Below are 13,367 nucleotides of genomic sequence, written 5' to 3' on the forward strand. Positions count from 1 at the left end.
GTCACTGACACATACAACTATGGATATTTCTGCCCATCCGCTGTACATTACACACACCCCCTAACAGCCATGCTCACAGGCATGTGGAGAACATACCCTTCAGTCGGTCAATGTAGCAGTACACGTCGTACATCTCAGAAGCTGGGCGCATGCCATACGTCCGCACGCCTGGGGAGCTGTCCTTGTCTCCTACACATTGATTCCTTGGGGTCACAATGGGGTATCTACCAAAACAGAAAGAAAGGGGCCGCCCCAGTGAGGGTCCTGCATACACTGCAATTGAAGAATCTCAGTGGGTGTTCCTGTGGAAGAGATGCAAGCTCTCCACTGAATAATGATAATACTGAGCATTTAGAGGTGCCCAAAGTCCTTAACAAGAATAATAATGGTAATACCTAGCTCTTGTATTGGACTTTTCATCAGTATGATTTGGAAACATGTCATGGATGCTCAACATGGGAAAATGTGGCACACGTGGAGAACACGTTCACAATTCAGCAGCACATTACGCTACAGACCGACCTGTGTTTTATCCACGTCAGGTGCTACTGTGCTGTCACTGGGTCCTGCGTCCAGGTGGGGTTGTGCGGCACATTGGCTGTAACCCAGGTGACTCCGTTTCATGGCTGAATGTTTCTTTCAGGTAATCTTTACCTGACCTGGCCTCCCCTTACCTGACAGTCTGATCCCTCAGCCAGCCGGCGTCACACTGATGAAAGCCAGTCTGGTAGGCAGCGTGCAGTTGTTCGGGTGTGGCGATGACAGCACTGTTATCCAGACAGGCCTGCTGGGCTTTGGTGAAGGTGAGGGAATACCTGCTGGTGGCCGGTCGGTAATGAAACACGACACCTGGGGGAAAAGGGCGAGAGCAATGACGTAGGGACACGGAGACCCCCAGGCACCCTGGATGGATATTCAAGAAGGGCCTTCAAAACCAACCTGGTAGGAGCAGTACCTCCTGGAGCCATATTGATCCAAGTCCCTTGTTTACTAGTCTCTGCTGTTATTAAAGAGGCTATAAAAGGAGGGGTTATCTTGGGGGTCTCCCATTCCCCCCCACAATGATTGCAATGCAGTGACCTCCCCTTCAGCTGCAGGGGGATGCACAGAGACCATTGGAATCTGGTGTCGGCCAATGCAGCTCTCATCCTCAGACAGAGGGGGTCATTCTACACCCTCACGAGGTGCCCTACAGGCTCCCCTGACCATTCCTGTGCCATGCACAGAAGGAGAGCTGCTGGCCGTGGGCAGATAGCTATTCCTGCCATGAACTTCTAGGGGCAGGGGAAAGGCTGGGAGTGCCCAAACCAGACACACTTTCCCCAGTAGAGCCAAATCCATTGCTAGATGGACAGTGTTCCAATTTTGTCAGCTGAAGCAGCGGTGTGGCTGGCCCTGGAGGAAATGGGTTGTGAGGTTTCTTGTTGTCCCTGTGACTTACCAGTGGGAGAAATGGGAGAAATGGGCTGCTCAGGAATGAGACCACTCTCAGGAGCAGCTGTCACCTGCACAATCATCTCTTCCACTGAGGCAGACTCTAGTTCTGGCGTGGCAGTCACCCCCAAGTCCTCCTTCGCTGAGCTCACCTCCGGTGCCCAACTGGTGAAAAGAGTGTCCAGGACCGAAATGGTGACCTCTTCAGGAGTCACCCATACAGCTGTGACTCCCTCTTCAGTCACGTTCTCTGCCTCCGTGAAAGCTGTCTCGGCAGTGATACCAGTGGCAAAGAGGTCTGGAGTCACTGTAAAGCCTTCGTCCAGCTCTGAGGCAGTGGGTGTGAAGTCGATTGGCTCTAGAGTTGCAATGCTCCCTCGGGCTTCCTCCTCTGTGACATTGTGTGGGAGAGGTATCTCCACTTCGGTTTGAGTGACGGTCCAGATGGTGAAGTTCTCAGGGACTAAAAAGTCCTCGTCTACAACAAGAAACAAATGTTTCCTTTACTGGCGTCTCCAAGGGACACAGGCCCAGGCTTTGGAAACAAATCTATGTGCGGACACTCAAGAAAGGGGCTGGATGTACGGATGCTCTGATGGGAGACAGGGAGGGCGATCGGATGGTTGTGGGGGCTCTGATGGGAACCTGGGTAGGCGATAGGATGGGTGTGATGGGAGATGGGGCTGGTGATGTGATCAGAACTAGGGTAGATAATGGGGTAGTTGTACAGGTGTTCTGAAGGGAGATGCTATTGCACAAGGCATATGTGTGATGGGAGATATAGACCATGTGAGCAGATGCCACAATGGGTGCGAGCATGTGGATACTCTGGGAGCTAGTCCATCTTGCAAATGAACTCAGTGAGCCTGTGGGGCACTGGCCTGCTGGGTACCGGGTGCCCCTGTTTGGAGGGTAAAACTCTACCTTTAAAAAAGTAAAATATTGACCATTTCCCCTCCTCCAGCTCCTCCTCTCTCTAAAGCGCTCTACAGTGGAATTTAATTGAATTAAAAGGGGAGTGTCATATGAGTCAGGGAGTCAGAGCGCCCTTCTCTCCACCTCCCCATACTCTTGACTCTAATCTGCTAGCGCATCTCACACTAATCTAGTCTTTTGTGACCTCTAGTGCCAGCAGCAGGTAATTTAAAAAACAAAGCTCAAAATGGGGAGAGGAAAGGGAGTGCTCCTGTAATGCTGCAGTGCAGGCAGGCCCGAACCTGGGAGTGAAGCACAGAGAGATGTGGAGAGCCAAGGAAGTGCCTGTCCTATTTTGAGGCAGGACCGAGCTGGGGAGCAGTGCATGGAGGGAGCTGGGAAAACAGGAGTAAACACTGCAGAACAAATACGACCAGACCTCCACCCTAATGCTGCTTTGCTTTCTCGGTTGGTTTATTTCAAATTCCATATCCTTTACCCGGCTAGTTCATTGTTGCCAGTACCTCACAGACCCGAGAGGCTTCCAAGATCCAGGCATCAAAGCTCAAATGCTTACCTGTCATATTAAGTGGTTTAATAAGTAGCACCTGAGAGAGACTGCGGGGCACTGACATGTTGAGTCTGATTTGCTGGTGTGGTGAGGCCACTTTGTGCCACATGGCTGGCATAATCTGATCCCAAAGTGGGCTTCACTGGCCCTGGGAAGATAACCCCACCCATTTTGAATTTGAACCTCCAACACCTGGTGTAGACACACCCAACCCTCCCTCCCTGCTGCTGGCAATTGGTATAGCAGGACAGGGGCATGGCTAGCAGATAGAGGGTGTAGCTGAGATGCCCATGAGCCAGGCCTATCCTTAGCTGCCACTTGGGCCCCTTATGGAAATTTGCAGCCTAAGCAGCCCTCTAATCTAGCACGGAGCAACCAGCCTTTCACAACGGCTACACCAGGACCAAGGAAATGCAAAATGGAGCCCTTGCACACGGACCCCTACCATAGGCACTATGCAAAGCACTGCTGCTCAGGAGCTGACCTATTGTTTTCTTTCTGCTCTCTTATCTATAATATTAAATTACTTAATATGTAAGATCTTGACCTCTGCTGCCTGGTTCCTGGAGAGCCATCAAACTTGGAAGGTGTTTGACAATCTGGAGTGGATAGAGGCATATTACACTCACCTCCCATTGAGAACACTCAGTTGTACTACAGTGCTAACATATGCTCTGAACTCTTCTCTCTCTGCTTGGACAAGAATGGAGGGGCAGGGGGAGAGCGCCTGTAAATTTACATCTGCTTTTCTTGTTTAAGTGAAACGGTATGAAGTTTTTCTGTGTTAATTGTGAGGTGGGGCTAGCAACAGAGTCAAAGGCATTCAGAGATGGACAACAGAAATGATCGATGGGGAAAGATGACAAGTGATGTATCTGATTCTTATGTTGGTGGTCATCGCCATAATATTTGAGTTAATCCTGCACTGTCATGACTAAGAGGGGATCTCATAGCCATCCGCAAGTATTTGAAGGAAGTACCAAAAGTAGAGGGGAGTTTAGGGGAGTGACTATTTTTATTATTTATTACTATTATTTATTATTATTAATTTTTTTTTTTTATAGAATAGACTGTGAAATGGTCTCCCAAGTCCTGTCTCTTGACTCACTAAAACCAGAAGTAGACACAGCACTGGGAAACAGAGCATGACAATCAGGCATTGGACAAGATGGGACTTAACAGGAGTTTTTCATCTTTAGTTTCTGTGGCTGTGTGATAATTCAGCTCTGGCTGGGAAGCCCCATACTCAGCTCCTGGAATCTGTTGCTAACAAGTACTGATGGAGGCATGGTACTTAATTCAACAAAACCAGTGCAACTCACCTGTGTAGCAGATGGCATCATAGCGCGAATGAGGGTGAGGGTACCCCGTCTGATTGACATGGAGGTACACTGTCCGCACCCCCACCAGGTTCCCACCACAGTTGGGACGTGCCTTGGAAATGGGATACCGAACGCTGCGGTCTGCCAGCCAGCCTGCACTGCACACATCCATTCCAGCCTTCCATGCCAGGTACAGCTCTCCTGTGGTGGCCAAACGGGACCCAAGACTGAGGCATTTCTCTGCAGCTTCCTGGAAGGTGAACTTCTCTGGGGAGGTGGCATAGAAGACTTCACCTGCAATCACACAGCCATTGACTCAAGGACTGACTGTAGTGTTTAATCCCTCTTCCATCTACCTCTCTCTTCCCTTTGCTTTCCTTCCCTAGGGGCTGGTGGGATGAAGAAAAGGTTAAAGAGACTAGATAAGTACAGCTTAGAGGAGTGACAACTAAGGGTGGGGACACGCACATGATCACTGTCTACAAATATTAGGAAGGTGCAAATTTCAAAGAGGAAGAGAAATTTTCTAGGGAGGAACAAGGGGGTATACGTTCTACTTGGACTCATGCAATGACATTAAGATAAGGAATATTTTGGGGCCTGGTTTTCAGAGGTATTGAGCCCCACTGCTCCCATTGACTTCAGTTGTAGGCCTGGGTGGTCAGCACCTGTGAAAATAATTTCCCAATGAGAGATACCAGAACGTGGAATCGTCCCCTCACATAAATAATGGGAGCTCCATTGCTTTAATCAATTAAAACCAGAGTGGACAAAGCCCAGAAAAATAGGCTTTAGGGGATAATCCAGCCTTGGCAGGGGATGGGACTAGATGGGATCTCACATGGCTTTTGAATCTCTAATGTCTCTGACTTCTAGCTTCTTTGCCTCTTGTTTTATCCTTGTCTGCAGTGAGGATGCTCATGATACTGCCAGCTCAGTCCCTTGAGAATTACATAAGAGAAACCCAAGCTCACCTTGCATTTCCTCTGCATAACAATAAACATCGTATGTTTCATCTGTCTCCCGAATGCCATAGGTCCTCACTCCAGGAAATTCATCCTTGTCACCATAGCAACCCTCTCGGGGATGGTGCATTGGGTACCTGAGAGCGAGAGTGAGAAAGAGAGCATGCACAGGAAATGTCTAGTGAGCAGATAGAAGCTTCATTGGAAAGATGACTGCCACATAGCTCTGTGGTGCAGGAGGCAACAGGACAACCTGAACAGGTGGTGGAGAATCAGAATTCTGGGGGGAGGGAGGAAGTGGAGGCAGACCAAACCCCCAGAACTTTTCCAAGACAGGAGAAGAAGGAGAAGTGGACTTGCTCCCTTCCATTCCTGACATTGGAGGTGAGGGGAGAGGATCCTCCAGATGTTCCCCAAAGATACTGATGCAGGGGGAGTTGCTGGTTTTCAGACTCCTCTGAGCCCTGCTAGATGACTACCTGAAGTGTGCAAAATAGAGCCACATCTGCTGAGCTTGGCATAGCAACTCTGCAGTTCACATGGGCAAAAGTAGAGGGCACGGGGACTGGGATTAAACCACCGCTCTCAAGTCTCTGGGCCATTCAGTCCTTAGCTTCTCAGCTGTGACTGCCAAAAAAGGGGGCCAGTTGTGGGAGTGGTTTTGTGATGTGGACACCTACCTACTGGGAAATGGACTGAGATCCACCAGCTCATTCCACACCAAATGACTATCAGATGGTAACTGCTAGTCATTATTTACCTGAGACAGGATTTAAACTAATTACCTAGGTGTGAAAGGCTCTGTATCCCATTTCCAGCCCCTTCTGCCTGGATAGCCCTCTTTTCTTCCCTCTTGGCCACCTTCCTTCCCCTCTTTCAGCTGATTACCTGACAGTCTGATCAGCCAGCCAGCCGGCATCACACTGATCAAACCCATCGTCATAGGCAGCCTGCAGCTGTTCAGGGGTAGCGATGACAGCACTGTTCTGGATACATGCCTGCTTTGCCTTCTCAAAGTCCAAAGTGTACCTGGTGGAGATGGCTCTGTAATGGAACACGATTCCTGGAAAACACATCCACCAGCGCACACACACACACACACACACACACATCAGTCAGTGAAGAACCAGCCCCTCACCAGTTTCCCTTTCAAAGGGGTTAGCAAGTCAGAGAAAAGGCATTCTATCTCATGTAGAAACTCATGCGTTTGCCACAGATCATTCGTATTGCATGGGTAGTCTACTGTGCCCTGAAGAGACTCTGTTCTTCCCCATGGTATATTCCACCATCCCAAGGCCACCAGGCTTCAATTTAAGGGGAATTAGATGTACTCCCTTTGGTGAACAGAAAAATCTACAGGAACAGACCTGCTGTCCAGTCCAGGTTCTTTTCTCCTGTGATGCTGGAGCACCCTAATGCTACATCTAAATCCAGTGTTTTAATGCTGACTGCTTCAGCATAAACCAACATCCCAGAATGCAACAAATACATCCCCGTCAGAAGGATCCAAAACTTTCAAGACATTTAAAGTGGCTGGCATGGCATTGCACAGTGTTGTAAAAATACTCTATGGAAATTGGCTACTTGTGTGTTATAAGTACAATGTTGTACTATTTTATTATAGTCTTGAATGTGGTAATGTCCAATGGCCCAAATCAGTATTGAGGCTCCAGTGCACCAGGCATTGTCCAAACACACAGGAAGGCATGGTCCTTGCCTTGATGATACATACATTTTATACTATAGCAAATGTGCTTTGAATAGTTATATGTACTGCAAATGTAGTTAAGCCATACTATTCCATATAGAGTGGCCTTTAAAAGGAGTGTGTGGCTGTATGCATACTCAGGCCTGGCATAAGAAGGGTTAAACCTCTTGGATGCTTTCTTTCTTGGCCCCTCTTTTTCTTACTCACAATTTTATTGATGAGAGTAACAATGTTAACTGGGGGAAAGTTAATTGTGTGTTATATTGTCTACATATTAGCTAACTAAACCACTTTTACATTTCTTGAAAGAACATAAGAACGGCTCTAACAAAACAGGCCAACGGGCCATCTGGAAAATATCCCATCTCCTAACATACTAGGTGAGACCAAACATCCTCATAGGTCCAATATCCTGTTTCCTGCTACACCACATCAGACCACCATCCATCTCATCCAGCGTTCCATCTCCTGCCCATATCAAAACAGACTGGTGCCATCTTCTAGCACACTGGGTGACACTGATGGTCTGTTTAATATGGCATTCCAGATCCTGCCCACATTAGAATAAATCAGTGGCCTGTCTTGTTTGGATCCTGCTCACATACAAGATCAGATCAATGATCCATCAAGTCTGGCATCCTGTCTATGACAGCGAGTGATGCCAGATGCTCATGGAAAGGGTAAAATGCCTCCACTCCTATTCATAATGCACCTGGTCAGATTTCTTCCTCCTTCTTTCTCCACAGGCAAATCAATGTAAGCATCAACACTATCACCAAGAGGAAACGTTGAAGTAATGGCCTCACCTTTCACTATGACCTCTATCGTATCCTGGCTGTCCTCAATACCATGCATCACCTCGCAACGATAGATCCCAGTGTCGTTGGACCTCAGCGCTTTGATTTCCAAGGTGGCATCGGTGGGGATGGCAGGATAGTTGGGCAGAGAGATCACCTCCGTGTACTCAGTGTTGATTCGAACTTGCCCCTCTGTGGCCACTAGTAAGACGACTTCCTTCCCATTGGAGAGTCTGCTCCATTTGATTCTTGGGGTCAGAGGAGGCGTATAGGGGGCTGGGGTGACATGATCCAATGAGTCGATGAAGTAGCAGGGGATGGTCAGAGAGTTTCCCAGGATGACACGCAGGGGAGACCGTTCAGGTATGCTCACACTCAGTGTGTTACCATGATCTGCCCAGTCCCAATATGGAGAGAGAAAAAGCAAGGATTAATCAATAACACACATCAGTCATAACTACCAACATTTTCAAAGTAGCCTCAATCTAGCTTGTAAATCTGCACCCACAATATTAGGAAATATATCTATTTGTATATATTCTAATAATATAATTTGAAGTAATTGATGTTCCTAAAGCAGCCCCTGAGCCTTGGTAACAGCCCTGGTGGAATATTATGCTATTACATTGAAGGTAGGTTGGGGGCCTTGGCGCTAGGTTACAAGTTGGGACTATCTTCCACCCTACCAAGCACAGCAACAGCAAGATGTCATGGCGTTGCAGCAGCCCAGAGAGGAGGCCCTTGGCAATGGTGGGTGAAATTAGTGAGCTCATAGGTAGACCTGTAAAGTTGCATGGGTCTGCTGTGTGAGGGGCATGTTGGCCTGTTACATGTATGGTCCTCTGGACTGAACAGTGGTCCCGCCGACTGTACATACCTGAAACTTCCACAGAGATGGCTGCAGTGATGACTCGCAAACACACAAACACTAATAGTAAAGTGGTCATAGTTTACCTGCAACAAACAACAAATTAGAGGCAGGGGTTAATTACTGCTGGGTGATTATAAGGGAATGGACCCTTCAAGGACTCTTAAGAGGGAACAAGCCCATTAACCTACAGTACCCAAACACACCCTGGCAGGGTTTTTTTACATATGACCATCAACAAAAGAGAGTTTTCAGAGCAACACCTTGTCTAATAGAGGGAGGGACAAGGCATCTTGCTCCAAACAAGGGTGTCCATTATGTGCAGTAACATTACTATTCTATTCTCACACTCTCTCTTGTGATCTTCACCTCTGTTCAGAAAGACAATTTTGCCATGGAGTTTCTCATTTGTTTTACATCTATTCCAGCAACGACCACTGGTCAGATGCCCTCTCTAGCTAACCCTACACCGTTGCCTGAACCACCTGGAATAGAAGCTTCTTCACTTTACCAATATCCTTCCTCTACTAAGCCAACATGGAATCCTTGGCCAGCTGCTTGGATGTAATTTTTGTACAACTATTCTAGCGGAAGTCTGGCCCCTTCAGGGTGAAAAGGCTAAAGGTCACAACACAACCAATAATCCTGCCTTTACAGTCTATACCACTTTAAATACAAATGGATTCCACAGCTCTTTAGCAACTTCACTGTAAGGACTACATGACATATACATTGCGCAGGGATCCCCTTCATCAGGGGAACTCACCACTTCAGAACAGTTTCAGAGAGACAGTGGAGGACTGTCCTGTATCCAGGTGAAACGGCAGAAGGACTGAAGGGAGGCAGAAAGGAATCATGCAAACTGGAATTTGGCCAGAATAGCCAGGTTAATGCCTTTAGTCTTGTGTATAATGCCATGGGATTTTAAATAACCACTAGTGGGCAGGACCTCAGTTTTATGTTTCATTCACAAGATGGCACAGCACCCACTAACTCTGCAGGGCAACACTGATTCAACACTGAGTCAAAAGGAAGAGCCCCACCTACTGGATCATTTAGGTTTTCCTTGGTGGTCACCTATCCAAATGCTGGCTATTTGTCTTCGGAAAGCTAGAGGGAGCCCAGCTAGTGTTGATGTGGCTGCAGTCACAGAACATTATGAGAGACAGCGTACATATCTATTGGCTCAGTAGTAAAGTTCATTAACTAGCATACTTGAAACCTTGGCACAGGACAAGGGAAAATATAAATTACATCTTATAAAGTCAGGTCATTAGGCTTTCACTTCTGAAGAACTCGGTTCATATCCTACTTAAGCCAAAAGAGAAAATGTGTTTATAAATCACAACCTGGTACTTTATCTACATGAACAAATATTAAACCCTTTGGAAATCTCTACTCAAGAGAGGCTAAACATTGAACTAGCAGGGGCTGCTGCAGGTCAGGGCTGAGGTGCATTGGCAGAGATGTGTGTGGGCCCAGATTTGGAATACTTGGGTTGTTGACGGTCAGGACTTATGTGCATAGAGGGTGGGGAAGGAGCTGCCAGACAACACTGAGGAGAGCCATAGAATATCAGGGTTGGAAGGGACCTCAGGAGGTCATCCAGTCCAACCCCCTGCTCAAAGCAGGACCAATCCCCGACTAAATCATCCCAGCCAGGAGTCATGTGGGTGTCTACGACTGGAACAGAAATGGGTGCTGCAGGGTAAGACTGAAATATTTATGAGAAGTCTCAATCTTTCCTATTGTATTATTTATTGTGTCTGGCTCTAGGCAGTACAAAAAGTCATTTTTACGAATATTTACTTCATACACATTTTTTATCTATCTTGTAGCATCCATGACCAAAAGCTCCCTATAAAATAAATACATTAAAAAAACAACAACCCCCACCCCACCAGCATAAGACTGCCATTGCTCAGTCTTCACAGTACCCCCATGGCATTTTATCAAACAGCAATGCAGAGGTTGAGTAGAAAGTTAACCAGCAAGAGACAGGGAGTAAGATATTAATTTGCATCATGAGGAAACACTCCAGTTTCTCTCTGGCTGCTAAAGTTACGTACCCATCACTGTTAAATTTTAAGATCAGTGCTGGCTGTTATTTGTTTATTTGTATGCCAAGGAGCTTGGAGTCCCACTTTAGACACAAAGCCATAAAAGCAGACAGACTCAGTTCTAGTCTCTAGGTAAGGACTGTAGCACTGGGAAAAAACTCAAGCCAAGTGTCGGCAATGTATTCCTGGTTTGTTAGAAAGAACAAATCCTTGGAGATAGCATGACTCAGGAGATTGTTTATGTAATAGGGAGCCTTTCACCAATAGGTCCCTAGCTTTAATAAGGCCCAGGCCATTGGTGACTTAGGGTATGTCTACACTGAGCACTGGAGGTGTAAATTCTAGCTCAGGAGACATACCTGCACTAGCTCCAATCAAGTTAGTGCACTAGATATAGTCTAGAGTGTAGCTGAGGCAGAGCGAATGGTGGGAGGGGATAGGCACCCGAGTGTCTCAGACGGGCTTGTCCCTCCTACGGCTGTACTTCTATTTTTAGTGTGCTAACTTGATCAGAGCTAGCGTAGGTTATGTTTCCTCAGGCTGAAAATTACACCTGTCAACTTGAAGTGTGGTCCTATACAGCTGTTACCCTCTGACGATCCACTGTACGTTAAATGAATTGGGAGCGGGGAAAGGGGTGCTCAGTCCAGTTTCTAATGTGGTAGGTGAGCACATCGTGCAAAATATGTAATTACAATAAGCAGCCTTGGGGACTAATTGGATCTCTTGATGACAGAATCAATAGAGAGGCCAAGGATTGAATGGGCCATGGAGATGGAATTCCCCTATCATCCCCAGGTGTTGTGGTGGGGGAGTCCTCCAAGGCAGAAGGCACATTGGTGGGGTCAGCATGTTGGAAACTCATACTGTCACAGCTTGCATTGTACCTGTTCTAGCTTTAAAGAAAGCTGTCACTTCTCCAGAGTCAAAAATCTGGAACCTTTCAGCAGCGCCAGCGTTATGCTGAAAACGATTTAAAATAAATAGCCTTGGATTAGCAAAGAGACAGGCATCCTTTTGTCTGGGTTTTTCTGCAGAAGAAACCTGGAATTGAAGCATCTTAAAGAGCACTGAAACAGAGAAATCAAATATGATGGGCCCTGGCTGTCTGAAAACACCTCCAGGGCTTTTACCTATTATAGGCTGGTATTGTCACTGAGCACTCAAAAGCTGTAACAAAAAAGTTGTTTCTGTGTCAGTATTCTTTGCCAGGGAGACACATGAAGCAGGAGAGCAGGTTCATGCTCGCGCTGGTTAGAATTTGAAGAGTATGATTATTCTGAATGGGTGAAATTCACTCATGTATGGAAAGCCAGCACAAGCCCCATCCATCCCTGGAGTCCCACTTTGCTAGGGTGACCACACTTCCTAAAGTAAAAACGGGATGGCCGGGGCTCGCCTGAGTCACAGCCGCCCCGCTGTCCCACCTGTAGGATTTGCCACAGCCACCCACACTATCCAGGGCTGGGGCTGACCATCCAGGGCTGAGGCTGGGGCTGACCCCCTCCCCGATCTCTGAACCGCCCATGGCTGGGTCTGATCCCCTCCAGCTCTGAGCCCCCTGTGGCCCGCAGCTGAGGATGAGCACTCGAGCCCTCTCCACCCATGGCTGACCTGCCCCAAGCTCTGTGCTGCCTGTGGTTGACCCCCACCCCCGAGCTTGGCACCACCCGTAGCTGTGGCTAATCCCGCCCCCCCCCCGAGCTCCAAGGGGCTAAGCGCACGAGCTGTGTGCCACCCATGGCTGCCCCCCCACCCCAGGCTCAGCACTGCCTGGGACTGGGGCTGACCCCCCATCTCCTCAGCTCTGCACCCTGTGCCACCCACAGATGGGGCTGATCCCCCCAACAAGTTCCAAGGGACTGAGCACCTGAGCTGTGTGCCACCCATGGCTGACACCCCCCACCCCAAGCTCAGCATTGTCTGGGACTGGGGCTGACCCCCCCCTTCCTCGAGCTCTGAGCCCTGTGCCACCCACAGCTGGGGCTGAGCACCTGAGCCCTGTGCTGCCCGTGGCTGGGGCTGATGCCCCCCCCGCCCGCCCACCGCCTGGTGCTGGGGCTGACCTCCCTGTGCCGCCTGCAGCTGCAGCTGGGGCTGATCCCAATGCCAGCTGGGGCTGACTCCTGAGCCCCGCAGCCCAGCACCTCATGTTGCTGCCTCCCTGCCCCCCATGTTCCTCCCCTTTTTTTGGTAAACTGGGCATTTGTCCGTTTGCTCTTTCTAACTGATCAGCTGGGAAGAGCAAACGGGACAAATGCCCATTTCTGTCAAAAAAGTCAGGATGGCCGGGACAGAGCTTAAAAGTTGGACTGTCCCAGCCAAAACGGGGCCTCTGGTCACCTTGCACTTTGCTTTGCGCTGGTCCTTCGCACAGGGGGTTATTTCATCATACCGTAAGAGCAGGGGAGACAGGAACATTTCCAGGTTTGGTTTATTCCTGAAAAAGAAAGGCCCTCCCTCCAGCTCCCCTCACCTGCAGCATCCCACAGACAGTGAATTCTTTCTCTCAGCAGCAGTTCAAACAAATTAGAATAATAGTGTGTGGAGTGCATTGTGCCAGCTTCCTAGCCCTGACTCCTGGCCAGGGCGACATTCAATCAGGTGCCTATTCCTCACGGTCATGTTTGCAACATGTTCTCCACTTCTCACTCTTCTAACTACCGCAGGGAAATCTGAGAGCCCTGCTCTGTGCTGCTTAGAGTGTCCTGGATAATTTGCCATCAG

At 48.4% G+C, this 13,367-nt stretch overlaps 1 protein-coding gene across 1 annotated transcript in view; it reads right to left on the bottom strand.

Annotated features, from left to right (window-relative positions):
- Positions 1-8,674, bottom strand: part of ACAN (aggrecan) — a 34,066-nt gene extending 25,392 nt beyond the window's left edge. Inside the window, exons 1-8 of the mRNA XM_073304164.2 lie at positions 8,590-8,674; positions 7,722-8,105; positions 6,096-6,270; positions 5,217-5,344; positions 4,243-4,536; positions 1,442-1,912; positions 675-849; positions 97-224 (exon numbers count right to left, since the gene is read on the bottom strand). Of these exons, the coding sequence (XP_073160265.1) occupies positions 97-224; positions 675-849; positions 1,442-1,912; positions 4,243-4,536; positions 5,217-5,344; positions 6,096-6,270; positions 7,722-8,105; positions 8,590-8,659 (1,825 nt within the window). The 5' untranslated portion in view covers positions 8,660-8,674. The remainder of the gene's footprint in view (positions 1-96; positions 225-674; positions 850-1,441; positions 1,913-4,242; positions 4,537-5,216; positions 5,345-6,095; positions 6,271-7,721; positions 8,106-8,589) is intronic.
- Positions 8,675-13,367: the final 4,693 nt, after the last annotated feature.

Source organism: Lepidochelys kempii, chromosome 10 (genome assembly GCF_965140285.1).
Source record: "Lepidochelys kempii isolate rLepKem1 chromosome 10, rLepKem1.hap1, whole genome shotgun sequence".
Lineage (NCBI taxonomy): Eukaryota > Metazoa > Chordata > Testudines > Cheloniidae > Lepidochelys > Lepidochelys kempii.